The sequence below is a fragment of the Pithys albifrons genome, chromosome 6, assembly GCF_047495875.1.
Source record: "Pithys albifrons albifrons isolate INPA30051 chromosome 6, PitAlb_v1, whole genome shotgun sequence".
Lineage (NCBI taxonomy): Eukaryota > Metazoa > Chordata > Aves > Passeriformes > Thamnophilidae > Pithys > Pithys albifrons.
This window is the reverse complement of record NC_092463.1, coordinates 16,959,582-16,986,126: the sequence shown is the minus strand read 5'-3', so window position 1 is coordinate 16,986,126 and position 26,545 is coordinate 16,959,582. Positions and strand designations below refer to the sequence as shown.

Below are 26,545 nucleotides of genomic sequence, written 5' to 3'. Positions count from 1 at the left end.
ATTGTATAAATGGCATGGATTTACAGCATGCAGAAACAAAGAGTCTTACTAGTTTTCTTTATTGGCATTTTTAAAGCTTCCTGAAAGAGAAACATGTACACACTAAGTTCTCTGCAGTTAAAAGAAAAAAAAATTAACTAAAAAAGAACTGCTTCATTAGTATATTCAAAGAATACTGAGTAGCATGACTCCATTTCTAATTTATAACATGTAAGTTGCATAATTTTTGAAAACTAAACATTTTCTTCTGCTTTGGCTCACCAAAAGGCAATTTTATTGTGAAGCAGCTATATATCATTAAACAGACATGACTACAAGAACATGAGAGACTGCACAGAAGCCATCTGATTTCACTTTTCTTTATAATTGCTATAGGAAAAAAAAGGTACCTATGCCAGTCCAGTTTAAATGAAGATGCACATTTGAAGTACCCAACTGCAATGCTCTCAGTTGAGGTAATTTGAAATTCTCATTACATTTATTACATAATGTGGAACTTACTTTGGTAAATGTGCGGCTGCTCTCCATTCAGAAATCAAACTGCCAAACTGCCCATAATGAGTAAAAACTTTAAAAATCAAAACTCAGTATGGTCAATCCACTTACAAATCTGCACAAGTCTTCCACGAAACATTAATACATTAGATAAAAAGGACTCAAACAGCTCTTAAATACAGTAATTAAAAAACAACTTTGCTAGGTTTCAAGGCAACAAAAGAAATTCACTATTTGACCTCTATATAAATAAATGCCAATATTTCCTGCATTACTTTGGCTGATTCTGTACAAGTTTCAGTAATTAATTTTATTTAAATATAACTCTTACAACAATTCAACCCAGGATCTAAATGAAAATGAAGGAGTAAAGGTTGACAGTTCTAATATAGAACTTGCACAACAGTTACCTTAACACTGACTAACAAGGAATGGTATATAAAAAGATTTGGAAATTATGTATTTTAAACTGATGATGTTTTATCTCAGATTCACTATGAAGGTGACTTTTATCCATTAGTACGCAACTTCACTCTTTACCTGCCAAACAAAGTGTACAAGTTATCACAGCAAAATGTACAGAATAATTGCCTTTGGCCTTGGTCTTACAAAGATCTATTTACACATTTGATATAAGCAAGCACCTTCTTCCCTTTTAATTCTATACATGTGTTCAAGCTTTAAGCCTATATTGGGATCTACAAAGTCTTGCGAGATAAAAAGTCTCTCACATATACACCTGGGACCATTAGAGCCCAGTAGCTTTATATTTTTTGCTAAATTACCCTCGCTTCATCACGTGGGCATCTCATGAAGCCCTCATTTCCATAGTTAACTCCTTGGTGCTGATGGGTTGGACTGCTGAAAACAGGTATTAGTCTGGGAGGGGGCATATACCAAATCATTGTGCAAAGACACTGATGTGCCTCAAATTGCCCCCAAACGCAATCAAACCTGTAAATAAGAGACACGTTCTAATGTACATTAAGTAAATATGATAAATGTGTGTGGGAATGCTGCACCTGGTCAATGATCACACCTGACATGCTCACCATCTTGTTTTTGGGAGTTGATGTCATTAATTGAACACCTCAAATCAGATCAATTTTGGCTGGAGGGGGTGTTTCACACATTTGTTTTTCCGTTCTGGTTCTTGAAGGCCCACTGCCAATGGCATATTGTTTCAAGGAAATAACACCAAAGAGTTAATGCTGTCTACACGTAACTGAGAGAACTTAATATACCAAAGGTTTAAAAATCCTTTTGTCTTGTGACAATCTAGCAACAAGATAGATTTTTCTCAGTTAAATATTTCACCCACGCCCAAAACAAATGCCTACTATACAGAAGGCAGTTACTCATACCACCATTAGCATTTCCAAAGCATTGATAAATTTGCAATTAAAAGAAAAGCTAGGTACAATAGCAATCAAGTATATTATTCTTTTACAGAAGGCCCCATTGTGGTAAATTATATACAGCATAGTGTTCTCATTTTCCTTAAAGTGCTACCATCATCATATTGATACAAGATCATCTATTGTTTTAGAAGGTCCTTTAATACAGCACCAGCACTGGCATCAGGGGACACTGGTAGTGGTGTAAAAGTAGGCAGTGCATCAGAAATAGGTTTCATAAGCAGATGTCCAGAACTACTAGCTGGTGTTATGAGAGGGACTGCTGCAGATCGAGGTGCTAAAAATGGATTCACATCTGGTCTTCTGCCCATTCCTGAGACTGCAGAATCTGGAATGGAAAAAGGAACAAAAAACCCTAAACCAACAGTGAAAACACTTTTGTTAGAAAGCATTCCTAAATCCATCTGATTTTACAGCACTCATTCACAGAAAGTTCTAAAATTGCCTGTGACTTCTGCAACATGAAAGTCCTTTAAAATCTCCTTGCCATGGACTGCAGACACTCCCAAAGACTTTTATTCTCCCCGTCTTCTCTCACAGAACCAAAGAATCATTTAGGTTGGAAAAGACCTTTTAAATCAAGTCCAACTGTTAACACAGCACTGTCAAGTCCACCACTGAAATTCCCAAACAACTGAGGCAACCCCCAAAAAAATAAATCTACGCATCTCTGACAGGCAACATGAATACCCTTTGCAGTTCACCTGACATATCCAATGGCAGCCATGAAGTATCTGTCATGCTGAGTCCATCATGCAAAGGCACAGGGCCCCTGCACATGCACTGCAATGCAGGGCACAGGGAGGTTTCCCACCACAGAGTGTAGTGGCAGAGCTACCCCAGGGTCAGCCCCAGGAAAACCTCTGCACATGAAATGTCACCGACAGTGAGCCACAATTTAGTCATTATAGACAAAGAAATGGTTTTGGTTTTTTTTCCAAGTAAAATGGATACTTCACCTAATATATTACTTCTACGCTGCAACAAAAAAAGAGCAAAAAGAAAAATGAAACAATTTAGATTTAAATAAATAAAGACTGCTTTCAAAGAGAAACTGGTATTCTGCAGTGGACATTTACACTTTATAACATCCAACTACTTTAGGTGACTTGAAAGGGGACTTTTTAGCCCCTCTCTCTCTGTGAATACATATAATATGTAGGGGTTTGGTGTTTGCTTTTTTTCTTTTGAGTTTACAATTACAAGTTTCAAGCCAAACAAGCTTCTGCAAATTAGCAGACCTATATTAAGGTGAAGTCTTAAATACATGTAAAAAAATTAAGTACAAACTGGACTAGTTAAACTGATGACTTGGATCTCAAACTGCTTACACAAAAGTGCATTAACATGCCTAATATAAGCCTAAGTGTTCTCTGCCTTAGAAAAATCAAAGTCAACACTTTTGCACAGCTTACAGAGATTTCACACGAGGCCATACACTTAAGTGATTTTATTTTGGTCCTCCCTGAGCAACAAGGTTCTACATTACCAGAGAGACACTACAAGGTTGTATAACCCGCATTCTTCATTCACTTTGACACTAAGCTGATCAACAGGGATGCTGAAAATCAGGAGTGGGTTCACGGATACACCATATGAAGTTGTCTGCACAGCATCTGTTTGGCTCTAACAGGTGCTGTTAAAGCCTGTCCATACCAAAGGCAATTTGGTCCCTCTAATCTTCTGTAGTGAGATTTGAGAAAGTGGGGTATAGAAGCAACGGGAAAGACAGATAGAAGAAGAAGTGGAAAAAAAAGAGAAAGTAGCAAATGGCTGTGGGAGAAGAAATCAAATTCATAACTCACAAGTGAGGAATCACAGAATAATTAAAATCCTCTTGAAAATTCTACCTTTAGTTATTTATATTCAGTGTAAAGTTTCAAATGTTTCTTCAAGTGTTACCTTGCATTTGACTGTTAGATGGAGTACTGCTGGTTTTACCAGTTCCTGCTGCTCCTAAAGGTTTCATATCATGAACAGAGAGCTTGGGTGGGGGAAGGCCTGGGCGAGATTCAGTTTCAAGGAATTTCACAAACAGTTCTGAAAAAGACTGCAAGAAGCTACTAGTTATAATGTTTCATTGGTGCTCTGGTAAAAAGCAGTGAATCAAAAATACAAACACACATACACCAAAAAAGCTGTCAACAGCCTCAAAACAACTTTGTATTGTTACTTAGTAGTAAGCAATCCCTAGTGAGTGACAATGAAATTTATTTTCAAAATACACAATTTGTTGTTGTCTCACTAAGGGGCAGTTATGCAAAACTGATAAACTCTAAAGACAACACACATACTTCCAACCATGGTTCCATTACTGATTTAAACCAATTGTTTCAAGAATCCCATGCTAATGACATCACAGTATTTCGACTGTCTTTGCTCAACCAATCACTCTTCCAGAAACACATAAGCCCCAACACTTCTCTTAAACGCCCATTGCGTTCTTGTTTTACAGAGTCTTGAATAAAAGAAGCATAGAATGGTTAAGGTGTCAGTAGCATCGTAAGATAAAATTTTGCTAAGTAAAGCCTGTACTATACGTACAAAAGCACTAATTCTCCTCTTTCATAACTGTAGTTCATCAGACCACAGTTCTCTGGTGGCCTACACGCCTGAAGTGAGCAGAAAACCAAAGTTAATCAAAACCCCCAATTCCTCAGTACTCAGTCCTTGAGTGCATTATTTACTGATCTGCAAAATGCAAAGTTCCATAGACAAGTGTCCCCATGGATTATGCTATGAGATCTGTTGCTTTACAGTATTTGAAAGCTTAAAATACCAACTTTATATGCTGTACGTAAGAGGCACTAGTTGCAACAGCTGAAAAAGCTTTTCAAATTAAATTTAAAGGACATATGGGAACAGAGTCATCAAAATACAATGTCACGGTCTTCTACCCTGTTGAGTATTGCAGAATTCCGACTTTTAATATGTATTTAACTTCCAGCACTGTTAGTTTCCAAGATAAAGTCCACACTGTAAGAAGTCAGTGGTCCCAGGAACTAGGAGAACAGTAATTGTTTTCTCTACTAGCCCAAGACTTAGCATTGCATAATTTCCAATGTCTATGTATTTACTTGGTGAAGAAAAAAACTTTTGGCCAAAGCAGTTGCACGAAACAAATAATGCAAGATACAGTAGCATCAGTAAATGAAGCTCAATATACTGATGAACAGTAGTAACATGCAACTGTCCCATTTTTCCACACAAAGAATGCACAATTAATTCTTACACTATTAAAAATGTTCTGATGAGTTGGCCTCAAAGGTGTACTAGGAACACTCTTCGACCCAGCTCCTCCACTGAGCCAGCCAGTCACCCATCTCGTAACTCCTCTTTGCTCTTCAGATAGTAACTAGAAAAGTATTTTAAAAAACATAGTTAGGAAACAAAAAAGAAGCAGTAAGTAAAACAAGTGCAACTCATTATATTCATTCACTATAACTATGTGGGAATCCTACAGATAAAACTTTAGTTTCCATTAAAACAATATTCACTGCCTCCCAAAGACTGGCAGTATAAAAACCTGGCTCTTTATTTAAAATTGCAAGCCGCACATTCTTCACAATAACTACTGGTACATCTATAACTGGCTCACTTTTCTGTAACTGATATATTACAACTATTATACACATCAACACAAAGCTAATGCCCTTCCTTTCTGCATTAGCATTCCTCAGCAAAATGAGATCCACTCTATTAATGTTATCAAAAGATTCCGTCCTGATCAGCATGTTCCATATTAAAAAAAAAAAAATGAGATCAGAGAACAAAAACATACTGTCCCCCCAAGAACTGCAGGGATGGTCACACTTAGTTTAGCAGCAAGTAATTTTACTTTCAGGTAAGGATACTGCAAAAAACAAAAAGGAAGCCTGGTTTTCTGCAAAGTATTACCTGATCAAGTTCTTCCTTTTTTATTCCCAAGATACTTCCCATTAACCTTAACACTTCAAGACGTTTATTTTTCGGAGTATGAAAATGTCCAATAAAGAGATTTCTCATCAGGAGCCTGCAGAACAAAGAAAGCTTGTTGTACAATCTCCTGTCATGTAACAGCTGATACTATAACATTGATGCATTTATTCCTCATATGCTTGCTTAATTTGCAGTAATCCAAATAAACAAATGAAACACAAAGAACTAAAAAGGTCCCCCACCCATTTCCTCCTCCCACAAGTTATCACATTTCTTACACAGTACGTGTGAACTTGGACAGTATTTAGAAATACGACAGGCAGGAAGGTAAAACTGAACAGTACCTGAGCAAGTTTTGATGGACATACTACACTCAGGGAAAATGCTTATCTAAGACCTTGATTTAGGAGGGCAAATGACTATTTATAACCAACAAGCAATTGAACAATGTCAAAATAAAGTTACAAGATCACATACAGAAGTCCAGTTCTGCACTACTTTTGCAACTGTGTTAGTAACACATCTGTACGTTGAGAGGAATAAAATCCAAAAACTTATACCAAATTCTTCACTAAAAACTTACTTGTCCACTTTTCCTTCTGTGCTGTTCATAAGGTTCATTAGTTTATTTTGTACATCTTCTAACATTTCTCTTCTGATCTCACCTATGTTATGTCACAGCAAATAAACAAAAATTGGAACTTTGAAACAGTATTGCAGAATTTAACAAAACCACACATTTTCATAACAAAAATACACTAATATTGTTATGGTGCCTCTAAATAAAAAACAAAACAGTAAAATGTACTTGATTTTTTAAATAAAGAAGTGTCAACTTAGTAAGTCATTATTATTTGAAACCATAATCTAAAATTTCAGGAATGATACTCAGTGCTGAAGTACAGAAACACACAGAAGCTAAAGACACGGCAGAAGGTCTGATGAACTGCTCTGTTCCACCTGAGTAACACACAACTGGAAAGACACTCCTGAGCAGGGTCTGCAGTCCTGGGATGGCAACCTTTGTCGTAGTCTGACCAAACTGCATGCTGGCATCAGGTCTTTTTGATCTCGGTCCTTAACCTCAAATATTACCTAAATTCAGCTACTCTGCACATTCTGAGGTTGCTAAAGCCTTGAAGCACTGAGTTCTCCACTGCTCCAGGAAAATTACTGGGCAGCATAGCAACATTAGGAACTTCTTGTGGGTCTCTTCTATTAGGACCTTTCCCACTCGTGGTACTGTTCTGGAAACAGTATGCTGGGACACACTCCTGCATCCTTGAACCAGTGCTGTGCTTCACCACTCAGGATACTGGCAAGAAAGGCAGAGATATATGCAAGATTACCCACTTTTGGGAACAAAAACAGTTAAAAATGGCAGAGGTGAAATGCCCTTGAACCAAACAGAAAACTTAGAGGAAAATGGCAAAACACTTCAGTCAGGCATCACAACCTGAAAACTGTATGAATAGGGCAGTACAAGTGAGTGAAGGTGAGCTTGCCTAGGAGCATGCCAGGAGTCACTGCACATCTGCTGCCTCTTTCTGCATGCTGACACCCAGCTTTGATGCTGTTCTGTAGTGGCTGCAATAAAATCTGCTCATTTAGGGTATCACAACACTGATAATGACCTGCCTGGCCTTCACAAACACACTTTTTCCACCTCAGAAACATGAAACAGGAACTATTAGAAGAGTAAGAGAGGAGTTCAGATGCTGCATTCACCAGTGCTGTAAACTTTTAAACTTCCTGAAATTCCTGATCTTAATCAAGGGTCTGTCTACTATTGACACATTTGAGCCTCACACACTGGAGTCCCTAATAAGAAAGATACAAATGTAATAACCCATTTCTTTAAAAGCCGCCATGGCATGATGTTTTGCTCAAAAATTTCACAGCATCAACTTCTTTACAATTCTAAAATTCCACTAACACAAATTACTTTTTAACTCAAATACACCCAATTACTCCAATCATACTGTGTCAGTAACTCAGGCTTCCTTCTGACTTCCCACAAAACTCATAATAAAGAAAAAAAATTCTTCTAGAAGTTTTATTTGCTATAAATATTTTACAGCATTCCAATTGTAAGGAAACAAATGAAGAGTTTTCTCCTTCTAAAAATGCAGATATATTAGAAACTGGGTAAAAGAATCTGATTTTCAAGTCTGCACAAGTTTGTGTAAAATCCACGGGGTAATTTGCTAGAAAAACTTATGTCCCTCAAATCCTCAAGTGAAGGATGTAAGAACACTGGCAGTAAACTGTTGTTAGGCAAGAAAACAAATAATTACATATAATGTACAGAGAGTGTTTAGAAAATAAACTCCAAATGGCTTCACCTCAAGACAGCAAAAATGTAATTTCTCACTAACCTGAGGTTCTGCAAGATACTACCTTTTAAGTAATTTTTTTACTAATAAAAGTACAAGTAAGTCTTATTCACACACAAAAGTTTGACAAATATGTAACATGGACTGTCCATGTGAATACCAACTCTACCCTACAGTTGTATAAGCAGCCATGATCAACTTTCTTCCTCTCCCTCTATAAGGATGAATTCTTATCTCCAAATGCTACAGAAAAACTGATCAACTTAAATTTCCTACCATTTTAATACTTCTTGAGCTCATGTTAATTCAAGTTGCTTAGTTAAAAAAAAGTCCAACAAAACCACAAAAGATACATTTTTATCTATCTTACAGTTAATTTCTAAAAAGCCTCAACATCTTTGTAAGAAAAGTGACTTTTATGAATTTTTACACCCTTCAAATCATCTGGGATGTATGAAAAACATTCCACTCACATTTCCACAACTTTCAATCTTTAGTAAGTGCGTGACACAACAATGGTGACAGAACACGGATATCAATTAACACCAATAACTCCATGAGAATCCACACGGCGATTTTGTCTATATCAAAGAGCCAGGCTGTGAAAAGGACACAACCTAATGTGCTCCATTCAAATACTCCACGTTTTTATACAAACATTTTACCTCCTATATATGAATTTTAGACAGTACAGAATAGAACAAACTAATCACTGTCATGCTGTGAACACACAAAGTAAGTTCCTTATTCAAAGCAAGTTAAAACCAACCAAAAATATATATTATACAATAATATAACTCGTAACAGCTACGTCCATATGCATTGAAATCCACTCCAATAATGTGACTGCTCTGCAGCACTTCTTTCCCAAAACATGAAAGTGAGGCACAGGAGAGTTAATCCATGATTTCAAAGTTTAAATTTACTTAAACTTAATGTACTTTGTACAAACAGTTAAATAGAACAGCAATACTTGAAGAAAAACACTGGCAATATAATTATAGAATGGTAACAGTTTTAGGAGCATACACAGAAGCTGAGTTATTTGGATGTCCACAGAGTAAAAGGAAATAAACTACTAATGCCACAAATAGATAAATAAACAGCATTTCAAAACAAATTTCAATTAAATCCTACACTGTTGCTATTTCTCTACAAAACAAGACAATTTTGTGTTGTTTTTTTCAATTTTTATTCATGTGATGAATTTTAAAACAAAAGTAATAATAATTTAAATTAAATGTTACCATTATTCTCTATTTTTTGCTATCAAAAAGATTTTATATCAAAGAGGATCAACTTTTAAGGACCACTACATAGCTATATTCCATCCACAGTGACTATGCAACTCTATCATCAAATATATTTTAAAATGGAACACATCCTTCTAAAATTGAATCTTACAGCTAAAAAGGACTTACACACGTACTTCAAGTGTATGAAAAGACTAAGTAACAAAAAAAGACCTGAGCCAAAATTCAGCATGGACTGCTGTAAACCAGACATTTACAACAGTCTCCAATAATTCGTTAACCATTTATGGAAATCCAGAAAACTGCATCTGGTACATCTTATACTTTTCCATTAAAATCACTTCTCCTGCCAAAAGAATCCATAAAGAAATCCTTCAAAAGATTTGGCCAACAAAACAGTGTCTGGGAATGTATTTGGCCTATTTTCAGTAAGACATAATATGTTTTCTTGTGTAAATACAGAAAATGGTCTCTTTTTTTTCCTCTAAAAATTATGATTTATTCTACAACAACATTAAAGTGCTGTTTCCTTTATGCAACAATCCCATTTCAAATTTTTTTATCAAGTACATTGCTTGCCAATACAACACAGTTCAATAAAATACTGAGGTTTAGTTTTCTCTCCAAGTTCAAACCTCTCCTGTGCTCCTATGCAAGGGTTTGCAAACAAAATTAAACAATAATGAAGAGCTTCCCATTTAAGAGTGCCATATTTGCCTATGTCCAATTTAATTTCAATCCAGGGTGTCTGTGAACTTTTGCTGTAAATATCTGTAGTGAGACAGATATAACAGATCAGCCAATTACAAAATAATCCATAGTTGTACATTCATATAGCACCTTGAAATTTAATTTAGCTTGTAAAATTCATATGTGAACTCAGGGAGCACTCCTGTGATGCCCACTTGGATAGTAAGTAACATTCAAGTATGTAGTGGAAAAGTCATAAGTTTTGTAGGTTCTCGCTCGAGAAGAGTTTCAAGTGATATTTCACACCAAACTACCTGATCATAAGCTTCAAGAAAACATCACTTATTTCAAGAGTAAGACTAATTATAATTTTAAAATGAACAGCAACAATTAGTTGTGTATGTTCAGAGCAAGAGTTAACACTGCATCCAGCTGACAATCACACCTGTGCCAGAGCTGCTCCCTCTTACCAACCGCACACCCTCTCCCTTTATCTCACTGTATTCCTGTGTCTATGTCAAACACGGCAGTTAAATACTTTGGAAGAGCTGACAACATTTGGTATTCCACAAACTTGTAAAAAGATACTTACAGAGCTAAATCAAGGGCTTTGGTATTTAAAGGGGAAAAACCTCAAGAGAATCCAAACAACTACTACAGGGCTTTCTTTAGAGAAAGATTCCAAAGAGAAGGTAAACATACTTTTTTGTATTTTCTTTATAAACAAAGAAGTCCTCAAAATGTGTAATGAAATTACTCTTTGCCTCAGAGGATACAAATTTTGTTAAGCTTCTAGGAATACGACATTCTCTTCAGCTGCCTCAAACGTTTTAAGCAGAAATATAAAAAATGTGGTTACCTTCTTTCTTAAGCTCTTCAATTTGCTCTTCTTTGATGTCAAGCTGCTCAGTAAGTCTGGATGCTGCATCCAGAGCAGCATTTGCCTCTTCTAAACTTTCCTAAATAGAGGGTAGGAAAGGGACAAAAAGAAAAGCAATGGAGATCACTAATGCAACTACATTTGCACAACACACATCAAACGTAACAGATGCAGAGACTTCAATGACTTGTTCTTGTGTATGAATGTATTGCAAACATAGTCAGAAAATGGATGGTCAGCAGAGAAATGCTACTTTGCTTGTTTAGTCAAGAATTAGCATTCAGTTTCTTTGGGTTCAGTTTCATTATTCAGCCCACCTGCAGTGATGCAACTTTTTCTTCCAGGTTTTCTGCTTTTTTCTTCCATTCTGTGCTCTGTTTTTGGTGTCTCTCCAGCTCTGCTGAATACATGGCTTTTTCTTCTAAAGAGTTAAAAATACAAAATGAAACAAATCTTCATCAGCAACATGTAACTCTTTTAGGGATATGCAGCATTATCATATCTGGTCTTCATGAGGTAGAATTTAAATTTTACAAATGGATACTGATAATCAGTTTTCACACGGCCAGAATTGTTTTTACACATTTTTTAAAAGAAATCAGATTCTGAAATTCAGGCAATCAAAAAGAAGGCCAGGTAAGTAATATTTCAAAAGCAGCAAAATGTAATAGCTATGAAAAATGCTTGCTGTGATCTTCGCTATTTCTTGACAAACCTTACCCTGTTGGAACTGCTCTAGTACCATCTGCAGGTTGGCCAGAGACAGTGCATACTGTTTCACTTGGTCCTGGGAGATGGTCAGCTGCATCACAGTCTCATCTCTCTGCTTGGAAACCAAGTTCAACTGCTCCTGCAAAGATTCAACTTGCAGACTGGCCTGATGACTTAATGAAAATAAGACACGTTACTTAGGAAGGCAATAACAGAAGGTACAGAGAAAATTAAATCAGCAGAAACAGCTAACCACAAATTTTTCAGGTCATCTTCTAAAAATGAAGGCATTCCTTCCCTAATCCCTCTTTAAAAACAAACAAGAAACACACCAAAAAAACCCTCCAAACTAACAACAGATTTTAAGAAGTCTGGCAATAAAATTTTGAAAATTAAAAAAAACCCCAAACCCAAACAACTGCTTTTGTTTGAAGCGCATTGGAAAAAGAAAAAAGCCCCAGTATCTGTAAATGTAGCTCCATACTAACAAATGAACGCCCCATTTACCTTCCCATTATGCAAAAATATTATGAACCTGATCCACTCCTGTGCCAGTCTTTTTAAAGAGTACATGCCAGGCAGTATTTCTTGAAAGGCATTTGAAAAGTTAATGAAGAATTAAGAAATATTTTCATTTCACACAACCTTCTCCCAACACTTCCACATTCTCTCCAATTTTTCTCAATGAATTCTGCTCAACTCAGAAACCTCTCTACTGAGAAAGTTAAGAGCAGAATCTATCTGTGACACATCAAGAAAAAAAAGACTGCAGCTACACAGATATTTTTTAATTAAAATACTTGTTCATTTGGATAACTGTAATAACATAAAAAAGAAAAGTAGCCAACATTCATATAAATAAAATACTAAAGCAGTGAAGATGAGCACTGAGTAATTTTAATACTTGGGTTTTCATTGTTCTGGCTGGGCATGTTTATGGCAAATAAATAAAAACATGTGCTTGGCTGTAGCATCCCAGATTCTGCCACCCATCAGAGTTCGTATCTTTTTGTTCTCTTAAGTGCTTAGGATGTTGTAGAATGGCCAATCAGTAAAACAGAGCCATCAGTACCAATCCAGTTAACTGTGATATTTAAAAGACTACCTGGCATTCTCCACTGCAGTAGATGAGGACAAGAGTTTTTCTTCCAAAACCAGAACCTTCTTTCTTAGTTTGACCTCTCTGTCTTCTGCAGCTAAAGCTTCTTTTGTGTAGGAATCTTCCATTTCTAAAAGGTGATTGCGTAACCTCTCCAGCTCCTGGTTCAGGCGCTGCTCCTTCTCATGCAGATGCTGTACCTGTGTACACACACCTTCAGTTGCTTGTACTATCAGTTCTCATAAAAATAATTTAAGTCAACATATAATATCTCCATTGAAGCACATTGCATGTGTATTGATTTTAAATGCTTTTAACAAGTGACTGTCACTAAAAATAATCCCGAAAATATTACAGATGCAATTTTTTACTCTTTCTTTGTTTATTTCTTTCAACTTTAAATTATTGGGTGGTGTACCTCATTCTGCAGGGCACTGCTCTCCATTTGCTTCTGTTTGAGTGCTACCATGACTTGGTCTCTCTCTTGCTGAAAAGTAACAGCCTTTTCCTGCATTGATTTAACTTCATTTAACAGTTGATTCAATTCTCCTGTCTTGCCCTGTTAAAGACACAAACAAACGTTTCAAACACAGCCAAGAGTTTTACCAGAAGAGACACTGTCTTTGCCCAGGAGAGCATAAAGACACCACACCACTGATCTAACAAGGAAAAGGGCAGGATACTTACGGCCTTACAACACAGAAAAATACTGGGGAAAAGAATTATTTTGAAGTCATTTCACTTACATATCACAATACAGAGTAAAAGTTATTGCTAGAAGACACTATACAGGGCATTGCCTTAACTGACTGCTGTGAACAGATACCAGGTCTCTTTAGATGAGGCATATGTATTATGTACAAAGTGCCTCACACACCTGTATACTTGAAAATTTCACTTTGGGCCCAGTGTTTGGAATCTATTCTCTGATATATCCGTTTTTTAGGCCATGCACAAATAAAGCATCAGTCAACTTGTCTGAACTTAAGAAGACTAAACACACAAAGAAACCTTTAAAAACAAACCATAAGGTGACATCACTCCCAAAATTAGCCTTCAATGAATCACAGCAACGTCCATGAAATTGTCATGTGTCAATTTTCCATGAATAATAAAATTTGCTGCAACTTTATATTAGCATATGAAGAAGTGTGACTATATCAGTTTCAGAATTCACATGTACATCTGAATGTGTTTTCAGTTATTTGCAACTTTTCAGCCTGCTCCTTCCTTTGGTTTCATATGTTGCTTAGAAAGCAGTTATTTTTATTGAGTATGTTGGACAGAAGTAAACCAAATATTAGTGATACAAACAAAGAGCTTCAATTATTGGCGTTTATTAATGTACTAAAAATAGTATAATTCTTCTTGCAGTAGAACCATAAACCTTCAGGCAAACCTCTTTTTTATGTTGTGCTATCTTTTGACACATGCAAACACACAAAATACACAACTGCTTGAGTTCTCCATGGCAAATGCAATGCGTGTTAACAGGAACTTCATCGATTAGTGCAAATAAAATGTGCAGACAAACATTCCATGCTTGTGAAACCAGAAGCCTTTTGTCTCCACACTGTGTAGGCCAATGAGATGCAACACAAAGAAGTCAGCCAGACACAGGACATTTTCACAAGTCAGAATAAAAAACCCCCAAAATAGTAACATTCTCAATTTGTAAAATATTAGTGTGTTTTATATGGGCAAGAGTGATGAACCTAAGTCCCAATGGTAATTCAAAGCTAATTTTTCACAATTTCCTGCACTTTTGAGACAATAAACCTCTTCACTATTCTGTAGTATTCCCTTACAACATGATAGGGAAACCTCTGCTATGAGCAAAATGAGCTGAACATCTGTCTTATGTCAAACATCTCAAAAAATTATCCTAGTTTTTCACATATATTATGACAAAGTTGAGACTTCTAAATTATAAATTTAAAAATATACATATGGTTAAATGTAATTAATATTTTTCTGTTCCAATACATTACACTGCAGATGTAGCTGGTGGTTTGAAAATGTTTCAAAGACATGTGAGGGTGGTGAGGCACCACAACAGCCCCAGCAACAGGGACTCTGAGCAGCCTGGTCCAGGGGGAGGTATCCCATGCCCATGGCAGGGGGGTTGGAATGAGATGATCTTTAAGATCCCTTCCAACACAACCCATTTCATGACTCGAGGTATTTTTTCTTATACTTACACTGTGGGAGAAAAATTAATGCCAAGTTACTTACAAAGAGTTTGTGCAAATATCACTCTCTGACAATGGGTAATGCTCATAATCTTGGAAAATGAAAAGGGATGACAAAGATAACAGGGAGAATAAGAACATTATGCATGGAGTCAGACAACTGTAGGACAAGATTGACAAATGGCAACCAGATCCACCATGGCAAAGAGAACAGGGACCTGGACAGTACAGAGGAAAGAAAAAATTATCTATTTAGAATTAATTACCAGAAAAAACTGTCCCCTCGGACATACTCACTTTCAGAGCCAAATAACAAACAAAAAACATCTGCAACCTGAAGTTCTGCTGTCAAGTGCTTCTCAAAACTAAAGGAAGACTTTTGCACTGTACTTAACACCTGTTTCTCAAACAGAAGTAGCAATTCACACATTACTTAATTTTTTTTTAAAGGACTTTCTCCAGTCATAAAAGCAAAAGACCCATTTATCTCAGAGATGCAACTCCATTGGAGTAACAAACACTAGAGAAAAGTACATTGGAAACTTAGTCCTGCTGGCCCACTCTGCAGAAGTTTGAGCGCCACAAATTGAGTAAAAACCATACAGAACACTTAATGAACAAGAGGACCAAAGTAAATTATTAAGCAGCTGTTCAATAAATGAGCGATTTCAAAAAAAGTAGTTTATGGTTGCACAATTAACAGATAACATTGTCAAGCACTCACCTGCTGACTTAATTTCTTAATTTTGCAGAGGAAGGATTTCTGGTGAGTGTAATGCAGTAAAGAGTCACAAACATATTTCAGGCAAACACTTGAGGGCTACATGTCCACAAAAATACATTACCATGTGGCTAATTCACACATACCTGTTCCTTCTCTTTCAACAGCTTCTCAAAAGCAAGAGCTTTTTCCTTCATTGAGTGAGACTCAAACTCCTTCTCTTTCAGCATCATCGAAAATTGCATATTAGTTTCCTGAAGTGCACGGAATTCTGTTTCTTTTTCCCTACACCTTGCAACTATTCTTTCATTTTCTTCTTTCAGTTTTCGAATATCCATTTCTAAAATTAAATTTCTTTCTTTTAGATTAGTCACAGCTTGCTTCAAAAGCTCATTTTCATTTTCTTTGTTACTAAGATTTTCACTCACAGAAAGTAACTGGTCGCTTTTAGATTTAATTAATATGTCTTTTTCTCTAAGCGATTTCTGTAAGACATCATGTTTTTCTTTGATCTGCCTCAACTCTGACTCAGTCCCTTCTTGACTTTTTCTTTCAATCTCTGATGCTGTAGCAACAGAATCAGATAATCGTTGATTGTTTTCCTGAAGAGTCCTAATAGTTGACTCTTTTTCCTGCAACTTTTTTTTCAGTTGTTCCAACTCATTTTGAAGGAGTTTACACTCATCACTGGGTACTTCAGGAGGACTGTATTGAACTCCTGAAAGCTGTGAAACAGTGGAAGCTGCTGCCACAGATGGTGTTACCAAATCAAGTTTACTCAGGAGAATATCCTTGGTGTTATAAAGCTGTCCTATGCTGTGCTGAACTTGCGCTAATTCCTGACTAAAACTTTTCAGCTTCTTCTCATTCTGTTCATAACTCTGAATCAAGCCATTATAATCCACCTGCAGCTTTGAAGTACTATCACTTTCAAATGAAATTTGTGCTTGAAGCTTGTGTAACTCTTCCTGGAGGTGAGCAGACTCATGCTGCATGTTCTGAACTGTGGTTATGACTTGCTGTTTCCACTCTTCCATTTTCTTTACTTGCTGTTTTAGTTTATCACGTTCTTGTAGAAGTTCCTCAAACTGGTTACTGTTCACACCTCCTGACCCATTATCAGCACCTGTACTGGATGTCTGCAAGACAGTCAATAAGGTTTGGCATTTTTGACTTAGAGCATCTATTTCAATATCTTTTTCTCGAATGATACGAGATAAATTCTGAATAGTTTCTCTAGACATGTCTTGACTGCTATTTTCAGATCTGTAAGATAATTTTTGATTCTCCTCTTGCAACCTCACCAAAGCTGCTTCTTTAGCAGCGACCATGTCCATGATACTACGATACTCTGTTTTTAACTGACTGTTTTCTCTTGTCTTTTCACTTAGAACTGCTAGTACTTGTTCTCTTTCCCTCACATAAGCTTGCAGCTGCTGCTGAAGACTAAGAACATCCTGCCGAAAAGCTGAGGAAACTCGAGCATTGAGAGCTTGTATTTCCAAATCCTTCTCTTGAATGATCCGAGTAAGTTTACCAACTTCATCCTTAGATAACTGATCAATTTGCTGACTTAGAGAAACATTCTTTTCATTTAGAAGCTTAATCTCCATCTCTCTTTCTTTGATACCTTTGACCAATCTTTCAATTTCAGCTTTAGATAAGTCATGTTTTTCATTTCCATTTTCTCCATTAAGAGTCTGAACTTTGCTTTCCTGAAAAAGGTCAGAAGAATCAGTCTGAATAATCTGTTTCTCTTTGTGCAACTGAGTTTTAATCTGTTCAATTGTTTTCTGCAAATTTTTAATTTCCTCATCTTTCTCTAAAAAGAGTCTTTCATGTGTGACATTCATTTGCTCACACTGAAATTTAGACTCATCTAGTTCTTTTCGCTGCTCCTGCAATGACTGCTGAAGTTTCACTGCTGTTTGATTCTGATCTTCTATTGTTTTTTTGAGAAATTCTATTTCTTCTTCAAGATTATTTTTTATCACTTTTAACTGTGTAACCTCACTTTCAAGTTCAATAATAATATCTAAAGTTTTAGGCTCAACCACAGGTGTAGATCTACTTTGCTGATCCTTAAGGCGTTCAATTTCTTCTTTCAAATGATTATTTTCTTCCTTCATGACTGCAAGACTTCTGTCTTTTTCCTCCAAGTTCTGTTTGAGGACATCCTGCTTTTTTGAGACTTTCATATATTCCTCAAGTTCCTGCTTCACCTGTAAGGCTTCATTTTTGTATTTCTCAATAAATACTTCTTTCTCTTTTAAGAGATCTGTCAACTGCTTTTGTCCTCCCAAGCTGGTAGTCAACATCTCTTTTGTTTCCTGATGGTCCGTTTCCATCTGCTCAATGCTATTTTTCAGCTCAGCAATCGTAAAGTCTTTCTCTTGGTGGAGCTTCACCAGGCGCTCATGCTCAAGCTGCAGAGCAGTGGTGTCCATACTGCGGGCCTTTGACAACTCCTCAATAGTTTGCTTATACTTATGTGCTTGTTCCAAGAGCCTCTTCTCTGTCTGGTTTAATTCACTCTCCAACTGCTTCTTTTCCATTTTCAAAGCCTCCACGACGGTGTCTTTTTCCAAGCAAACTTTATTTTTCTCAGAAATGGCATCATTTAACTCCTGTTTTAGTTCTTCAATGGTTGTCATCAGCTTTCCATTTTCTGTTCTGAGGTTAGACAGAGATTTCTCTAAGTCTTCATTTAGTTGTTTATTTTCTGAAATGTCACTCTGTAGTTTTGCAATTTCTACTTCTCTTTCTTTCAGAATCAGATCTTGACCAGCATAGTTAGATTCCTCACTACTTTTTTCTGATAACTTGTTCAAGGATACACGAAATTCCTCCTCTCTTTCTTTGAGTCTGTGCTGCAACTCTTCAATTTCTTTTTTGCTATGTGAATTGTAGTCCTGGGCTTTCCTTAATTGCTCCTGAAGATTTTTAATATTATCTTGTAGCTGCTGCTTAGTTATATGCAAATCATTAAGTGCATATGAACATTGGCTTAGTTTTTCTTTCTGACTATCTAACTCTTCAATAGATTTCATCTTCTCAGTTTCTAATTCTGATACTTTCCTTCTTTCAAAATCTATGTCAGATTTCAGCTGTTTGATGATACTATCAGTTTCTGTGTGTTGCTTTGACAGTTGCTCTTTCAGTGTAATCATATGCTGAAAGGAACATAAAAATAAGAATTCATTAGGATAGGAGAACCAGTTGCAACTATGCCTTTCATTCATTTTTAACCTCTAAAAAAAAATTGAGAAGAAACAAAAATGTTTCTTAGTTGCCAACATAAGTTGGCAAGTACTATCAACTACACAATATTAAATTACTTAAATATCAAAGAACAGATTACACTTCACTAAAAAAAAACCAACCAAAAAAATCCCTATCTCACTAAAAGAACCCCAATTACCTAAATCCAGGAAAGCAAAAAAGGACTGTCAGAATTTGTCAAGGCAGTTGGAATGCAGCAAACCAAACATGTACTGCTTAAAAACCAGGTGGGATCACATTTAAAATAGCCATATATTATATTTTCAGCTTCTTGTTTGAGTTTATTTTTAAACAAGACTTGCTTGGATTCATTTCACAAGAAAAACTTTAAATGTTCAATTTCATGTAGCAACCAATCTTGAAAACAGGTGGCTTGAACTCTTAAGTTTACAGGTCAAACATATTGGAACTGTGACAAAAAAAGTATAATTTAATTCTGATTACATATAATTGGTCACCTTTTTTACTCCACGAATGCTTGTATTATAAAGAACTTGTAACTTATAGTAACTTAAATATTCAACACAATTAAAAATTATGAAAGGAAAAAAAGTTTCAAAAAATCATTCATGTAATTCAGCCACATCAGAGTATTTTCTGGTTAAATTCCACCAGAAATCCTGCAATGAAAAATCAGGTACTATTTAACTGGACTTTGTAAAGTAACAGCCCTTACAGAGAGCTGACATGCCATGTTATTTCTTTGTCCATAACAAGGGTGTTTCTTGCACTTCAGAATTTTGCACTGAGATAGCAAATATGCAAAAGTACTGGCCCAAATATTCTTTTTAAGCCTGGGAGGATAACTTTTATTTCCCTGCTATGTTCTAAGATCAACTTAAAAGATAAGCACACAGAGAAACCTAAATACTTATTTAGCAGTTCAGCAATTAGTTGCAGTATTTATTACCTGAGTAGCTTCTTGATTCTGCTTGTCTAGTTCTTCCAGCTCCTCTATTAATGTTTCTCTTTCAGCAATGCTTTCATCTAATTCATGTTGTTTCCTTTCCAAATCTTGTCTTAACTGATTTAATTCTGAATTCTGATCCTCTGTATTCGAAGAAAGAATATTCTCATGTTTATGTTGTGCACTCATCAGTTCCTTCTCAAGTCCCTCAAGATAAAAAAAGTTATAAATATTAGATTTTATCTTGTTGAAGTTTATGAACTGTTTCGATTTGAGACTGTTTCCCCCCAAATCAAAAGCAAAGCATGCATTTTTATGTTAGAATCTGTAAGCCTACATGAACAATACCCCAGTTAAAAATTCTCCACTGTGAACTATTTCTCTCTACCATTCATACACACACCACTTATTTCCTCATTACTCAGTTTAGGAGTACAGTTTATAAACTCCTGCACAAAAAGCCATGGTGTGGTAAGAAATGATATCCACCTCTGAGGTATGATTGACAACTGGGATAAACTACTGTATCTGCAAAAGACACCCTAATTGTAGCATGCTGCACAGTGAAACAGGAGTGCTAATCAAGGGCACCTGAGTAACATCATTATAAAAAATGTCATGGGAACCTTTGAATACATGCAAAACACAGAAGGCCACAGTCAAAAGATGCTTTGGATACAAAGCAAACCAAACCAAATCTCTCAAGTCTGAGAGTTTATAAAGTCAAGCAGGCCAAAAACTACAAATTGTGTTCAAACAACTCTGTTTCACTGCTTAACCTCATCAGCAAGATGGACTCTAGTATTACAGAGTACTACTACACAGAAGAGAGGTATTTTACAGCTGGTGTCAAAACTGAAACATGCTAAAGCAGAAGTGAAAAATTACATATTTTACAGAATGCACTGTTAATATTTTAAAAATTTATGTTACAGCTGCCTGCATAACAGTGAGATACATGGAACTTCACTGGTTTTCAACAGAATACACTGTGGAGTTTCACAAGTCAACATATATTGTTTCTATCAATTTCAAGTGTAATTATAGAATTAAATGGCAATTATTTCCTTTTACATTACAGCGTTATTTATATAGAAGTGTGAATGCTTAAAAAACAAAGTGCCAAAACATGTGTTTTCTCTCAGTTACTACCATTATGAATTTTGTTGTTGGCTTAAATTAGAAATTGCTTTACCTGATTTAAACTGGAAAGTCTTGCTATTTCATTTTCTGCTTCTATAAAGGAAAATGAAATAAAACACATAATTTTACTACTTTTCAAGCAATGATAGAACCGAATCATTCTCCCACCTTGTCCCAACAGAATCTGCTGCTCAGAAGAGAACAGTTTCACAGCATTTTGTGATGAGAAACATCAGTATTGTAAAAGATTCAAATGTACCATCAGTACCACCACAAAGCAGAGCATTACTTTTACAGCTGATTCCACATTAGAAGGACTTTGGTACTACAGCTTAGCAGTTATGCAATGTTAACATATTTTCTACCTACATGTGTATTTCTTAAACAGGCATGTTACAGTGTTTCCTTTAGGAGAAGATATTAGCAACCGAGTGCTTTATAACACACACACAAAACATACTCTTAGAATTTAAACAACCAACCTCTATTGAGGCTTACTTGCCTTTAAACAAAAAACCCCTATCAAACAGCTGGCAGACACTATTACTTACCTAATCTAAAACTTCTATGATGATCAAGCTAATTCTAATTCCATCTCCTCTCCTGCTTAGCCTTACTTCAATGGGCAATGCTTTTCTAAAGGAGCAACATTTAAGAGGTACGTATTCTCATATTCAGTTCCAAACTCATATTGAGTTTTAAATGTGAAAACCCATAAAAATTCACTAAAAATAAAAAATATTAATAAAAACCCCCATAATCTTAGTACCTGACAATGCTTGCTGTAGTCTGACAACATCTTGTGGTAATGATGTCTTTGACTGGGGCTTTTTCTGTTCATTCAGGAGAGCATCATGTTCTGCCAGAGATCCTTGAAGCACACTAAACTCATATTTCAGCTTTTCATAATCTTGTGCTAGTTGGATTTTTTCTAGCTTTGACAATTCTTGCTCTTTCAGAAGATTTTTGTTTTCTGCTTTGGCAGAAGACAATTTCTGATTTAATTGTCTTATTTCATCCTCTATGTCTTTTACAACCTTCAGCTCTTCCACTCTTCCTCCTTGTAGACTCTGAGCACTTTTTTTCTGTTCAGTAATTCTAGAATCATCCATGGCATCAGTGCTCACACCACCTAAAAGGCAAAAGAGATTGTCTGTAGTATTAACCAAAACCATCACTCTAGACCTTTTACTTAATCTCTTCTTCCACCTCTTCTCCTGACAGAAGGAAACAGCCTAAAACAAAGACATCATCGTCATCAACAGGAAGCTCACTTAAAACAGGTTAAACATTTGAAGCCATGCTATACATGTTACTGGTTTGTAAGTAGCTACTGGAATACTGACACATACCTAGCTCTAAATAATTTGGAAAGTTAAGTGTTGCAAGACATATTTTGTTCACAATTTAATTAGAATACTTGATCCTCATCTGTCTTGGTGAGGAGATGACAGAATTTACTTTATCAGGATTTGGAATCACTCAATTTTCTACGAATAGTTTATCAAACCCCATCTAATTCAGATTGATGCAAAATCTGTTTATAATTGAATTAGATTTCAAACATTTGTTAGAGAACAATTTGCTAACTGATGCACAAAATTTTTTCAACTGAAGAAAAACATTCTTTAGAATTAATGTTTTTACAGATCCATCATACTATCATGACATCCATACTCCTGTACAATCCTTTGTAATTTCCAGGTAAGTTAGAGAGTACAGAAAAGCATCATCAAGAGTGTACAGAAAAAAAACCATAAATGAAAGCACACTGCTTGTCAACTCACTTCAGTGTAAGCTCAAACACTTGCCCCTGCCCCAGGCCCTATTATGTCATCTGACTGAATGAACAGAACAAAAACATAACATACTGTACTTCCTCAATGGTGTGAGCAGTACTTATTTTGCAGGTAACTGGTAATGTGAAAGATAAGGGATTTCTGCCTCTGACTTCATTAAATTAGTCCTGCTGGTGTATGTACATGGAGTGAAAAACAGGCTACATCTTGATAGGCATCTGATTTTTAGAAATAAGTTCCCTATCAGTACAACCTTAGAAGTTAAGAGGCTGTGAAAATACTTCTCTTCTTCCCAGGAAGGAAATGGATCTCTCATTCCAAAAGGAGAGTATATACTCTTTAGAAGTCAAAGTCTTAATAAATAATAAAACAGAGGTTTACAAGGAAATCTTACATGTTTGTGCAAGAACCCCTAGAGGAAACCTGACTGACATGACTGGTTTTAGGGAATATGAAATACCTACAAAACAACAAAAAGTTCCTTGGAGAAACTACTGAGGTTCTCCTACATTCTAGTCATGCCATAGACCAAGGAGTGGTCCTTATAGCAATCATAGAATCATAGCATGGTTTGGGTTGGAAGGGATCCAGTTTCAACTCCTGTGTCATGGGCAGGGATGCACCCACTACAACAGGTTGTTACAGGGCCCTGTCCAACCTGGCCTTGAGCCCTTCCAGGGATGAGGCAACACAACTTGTCTGGGCAACATGTCCCAGTGCCTCACTACCCAATCTTTGAGCTTTTGTCAAGTAACCCAGTTGGGACAGAGTACTTCTCACAAAAATTATGTGCTGGTATTTTCTTACCTTCAATTCTGTATGTCTCATCCGCACCAATATTCAGTGTAAGTTAAAGAAAAAACTAGAAAGTGTAGAATTTAGAGCACAATGATTGACATGTATAGAAAATGACCCTGCAGACTGATGCATGTCAGAGATGAAATGCTGCCATTCCAATGTTCAAGCCAACCAGAGTGAATGTAAGATACAGGATACACACATCTCAAACGCAAAGCTGAACTGAAACTGAAATTCAAATTCCTAAACATCACATATTTGGTATCTGTTACACTGCTACATGCATATTTGATGCTTTCTTGAAACATGGGGTAAAACAGACCTTGCTGTAAACGATTCTCAAGCTCTTCAATTCGCTCTTCGTATTCACTCAGCTCTTCTCTGTGTCGACGACTTATCTCTACCAACTTCTGCCTGTGTGCATCCTGCAGCACTGACAGCTCATGTTGATGCTCATCTATTTCTTGACTTAAATTTTGTTTGAGCTCCTAAAAAATACCATTAGAGAAACAAAATGGCAAAATACAGTACAGAACCTTATGAAAGAAACAATACAGTAGAAAGAAAAATGTTTTCCCTAGTCAAATTAAAGGATTTATTAAAAGGATTTCTCACAGGACAAGTCAAGTTTCTTTGCTTTTGCCGTTTTGGATTTTTTAAACATGTAAAAAGAAATTCCTTTAAAAATTATGTTTACACAAATAGTATGCTCTACACAACAGCAAATATTAAACCAACATAGAGAGATTACAGGTCTTACATAGGAAGTTGATACACAAGGACATATTTCCAGTAACTTTCAAGGATGACATGCATATTGGTATTTTGCATCTTTAATAAAAAAGATATTTCTGAGAAAGGAGAATTTTTTTCTGTATCTAAAATTCAGTCTCATAAGTCACCAACAGCTTTACAAAGTGATGTGCCCTCATAAATGCTAGAGTCATTCTTTCAAGCTTTACATACTGTATTAATCAAATCATACAAATACTTTCCCAGAGTAACTGGTTTTAAATGTTGTACTTCTGACTGAAATGTTGCTGTGCTACTACAAGCTCACATGCATTTTTAATCAAGTAAGTGCTAGCAGCAGTTAAAATATTTAAAAGTCATGCAAACATATACAAAACCATAAAGAATAAAACATAAGAGAAGAAGTTTGTCATGTTACCTTAACAATATTCTGTAGTTTGCATATTTCACTTTGTTCAGCATCATTTGTGCCTTGCACTTTTGAGGACTGAAAAAAGAAAAAAAACACATATCCACATAAAAACTGTGATAAATGTGTATTTTTCATGTAATTGCTTCCTCTATTGATACTCAAAAGTAGAAAACAACAAAGCTAACATGAAGTAAAATTAAAATTCGCAGTCGTTTTGGTTTTTAAAAAATGGAATGGAATTTTTTAATGGAAACATTTTCATTTTCCGTGGATTTTTATTGTTATATGCAAATGTCTAAGTTTGGAGTGGGAGGTATCATTGCACCCAATAAGACAAGAAGGTTGCTTAATTTTGAGTATTTCCACTTGGGAAAAGCAGATCTCTGAAATCAGGCTATACCATCACAACGGCTTAAAAGACTGTACTCTTTCTCGTCTCAACAGATCTTGAATTACAACTGGCACAGAGAAGAGCAAGTAAAAACAGTATGCAAGGACCAAGCTATTACTTTGAACAGTACTGTGCTATCAATATAACATCAGTATCACAGGCAGGAAGAATGAAAGTATTTTTTTGAAACCCTGAAGAAGCATTTTAGGCAAATGTTCATGAAACCCTTTTCCTAACTTGACAAATCATGCATAAAAGCACAATAAAAAAAGCATCTGGAAGTTAGTCACTGGATGTGTCCCTAGTCATGTGACAGCAAGAAAGGTTTCAGCAATAGGTTTCACCTTTTCCACTGAAACATGTTGCTTGTAGAAATTTTTCAGCATGAACTCTTAGAAGATCCTCTCCAAAAACACCAAATGCAATGAAAACAATAATTTGGAGGGGAGAGGGAAGGCCAAGGAAGCAGAGAAATCACTCACCACTGCAATCTGCTTCCAGTGGTCAACCTCAGATTCGAGCCTTGAAACTTCATTGGATAATCTGTTTATTTCTTGTTGTGACCAGATTATATCTCCAAAATCCATGTCATCTCCTTCAAAACCTGAGGAATGTCTGACCCCTGGAACATAGGAAGCCGATGCAGTGGCTGGTGGCAAAACACCAGCTCCTAACTGTGCAGTCTGAGCTGCTGTCTGTACTTTCTGCAGTTGTTCCTGTAGTGCATTCTGTCTGGCTTTTAGATGGCTGATTTCCACCTGAATATATAAAATAAAATGTATTGTTAAATAAGAAGAATATCAAAATACACCCTACTTTACCCTTTGGAAGCCTTATGAAATGTGAACCAAGGAACTATCCCTCAGGACAAATTACTGATCACTTTCACTAAAACAAAACACCAAAAAGAAAGCAAAAATCCCCAAACCATCCAAACACTTTCATAATGGAAAAAAAGCAGTCTTCGCTCATGTGTTATAAAGCACCTCACACAACTACCAATACTTTTTTTTAGCAGCCAAGGCACACAAGTATCATAGCAAGATTCAGGTTAACAAGTTATAAAAGATTCAATACATAAAGAGGGTATTCAGTTATGAATTTTAAGCAATACATAACGTCTCCCCAGTTATTTTATTACATTTAACTTCTTTTAACAACTTAGTGTATTGAAAAGCTACATATTTACAGCAGAGTGAAATTAGCTGCATGCAATTTTCTTGTAACAACTCTGTTACTGTATTTAACAAGCAGAATTTTATACATCTCCAAGTTCTGCTTCCTCTAGCTCCCACATGCATTTCTGAATAAAGCAGAAATAAAACTCCTCTAGGCACACTGGCAAGT

The 26,545-nt window shown here is 36.0% G+C and overlaps 1 protein-coding gene across 1 annotated transcript in view; it reads right to left on the bottom strand.

The window, feature by feature from the left end:
• Positions 1 to 43: 43 nt before the first annotated feature.
• TRIP11 (thyroid hormone receptor interactor 11) overlaps positions 44 to 26,545 on the bottom strand; it is a 30,976-nt gene continuing 4,474 nt past the window's right edge. The window contains exons 4-20 of the mRNA XM_071557654.1: positions 25,681 to 25,956; positions 24,814 to 24,882; positions 23,965 to 24,130; positions 21,815 to 22,177; positions 21,098 to 21,138; positions 19,906 to 20,109; positions 15,860 to 18,886; positions 13,219 to 13,359; positions 12,807 to 13,000; positions 11,711 to 11,874; positions 11,308 to 11,411; positions 10,970 to 11,069; positions 6,415 to 6,496; positions 5,811 to 5,925; positions 5,146 to 5,268; positions 3,816 to 3,963; positions 44 to 2,241 (exon numbers count right to left, since the gene is read on the bottom strand). Coding sequence (XP_071413755.1) covers positions 2,033 to 2,241; positions 3,816 to 3,963; positions 5,146 to 5,268; positions 5,811 to 5,925; positions 6,415 to 6,496; positions 10,970 to 11,069; positions 11,308 to 11,411; positions 11,711 to 11,874; positions 12,807 to 13,000; positions 13,219 to 13,359; positions 15,860 to 18,886; positions 19,906 to 20,109; positions 21,098 to 21,138; positions 21,815 to 22,177; positions 23,965 to 24,130; positions 24,814 to 24,882; positions 25,681 to 25,956 — 5,526 coding nt within the window. The 3' untranslated portion in view covers positions 44 to 2,032. The remainder of the gene's footprint in view (positions 2,242 to 3,815; positions 3,964 to 5,145; positions 5,269 to 5,810; positions 5,926 to 6,414; positions 6,497 to 10,969; positions 11,070 to 11,307; positions 11,412 to 11,710; positions 11,875 to 12,806; positions 13,001 to 13,218; positions 13,360 to 15,859; positions 18,887 to 19,905; positions 20,110 to 21,097; positions 21,139 to 21,814; positions 22,178 to 23,964; positions 24,131 to 24,813; positions 24,883 to 25,680; positions 25,957 to 26,545) is intronic.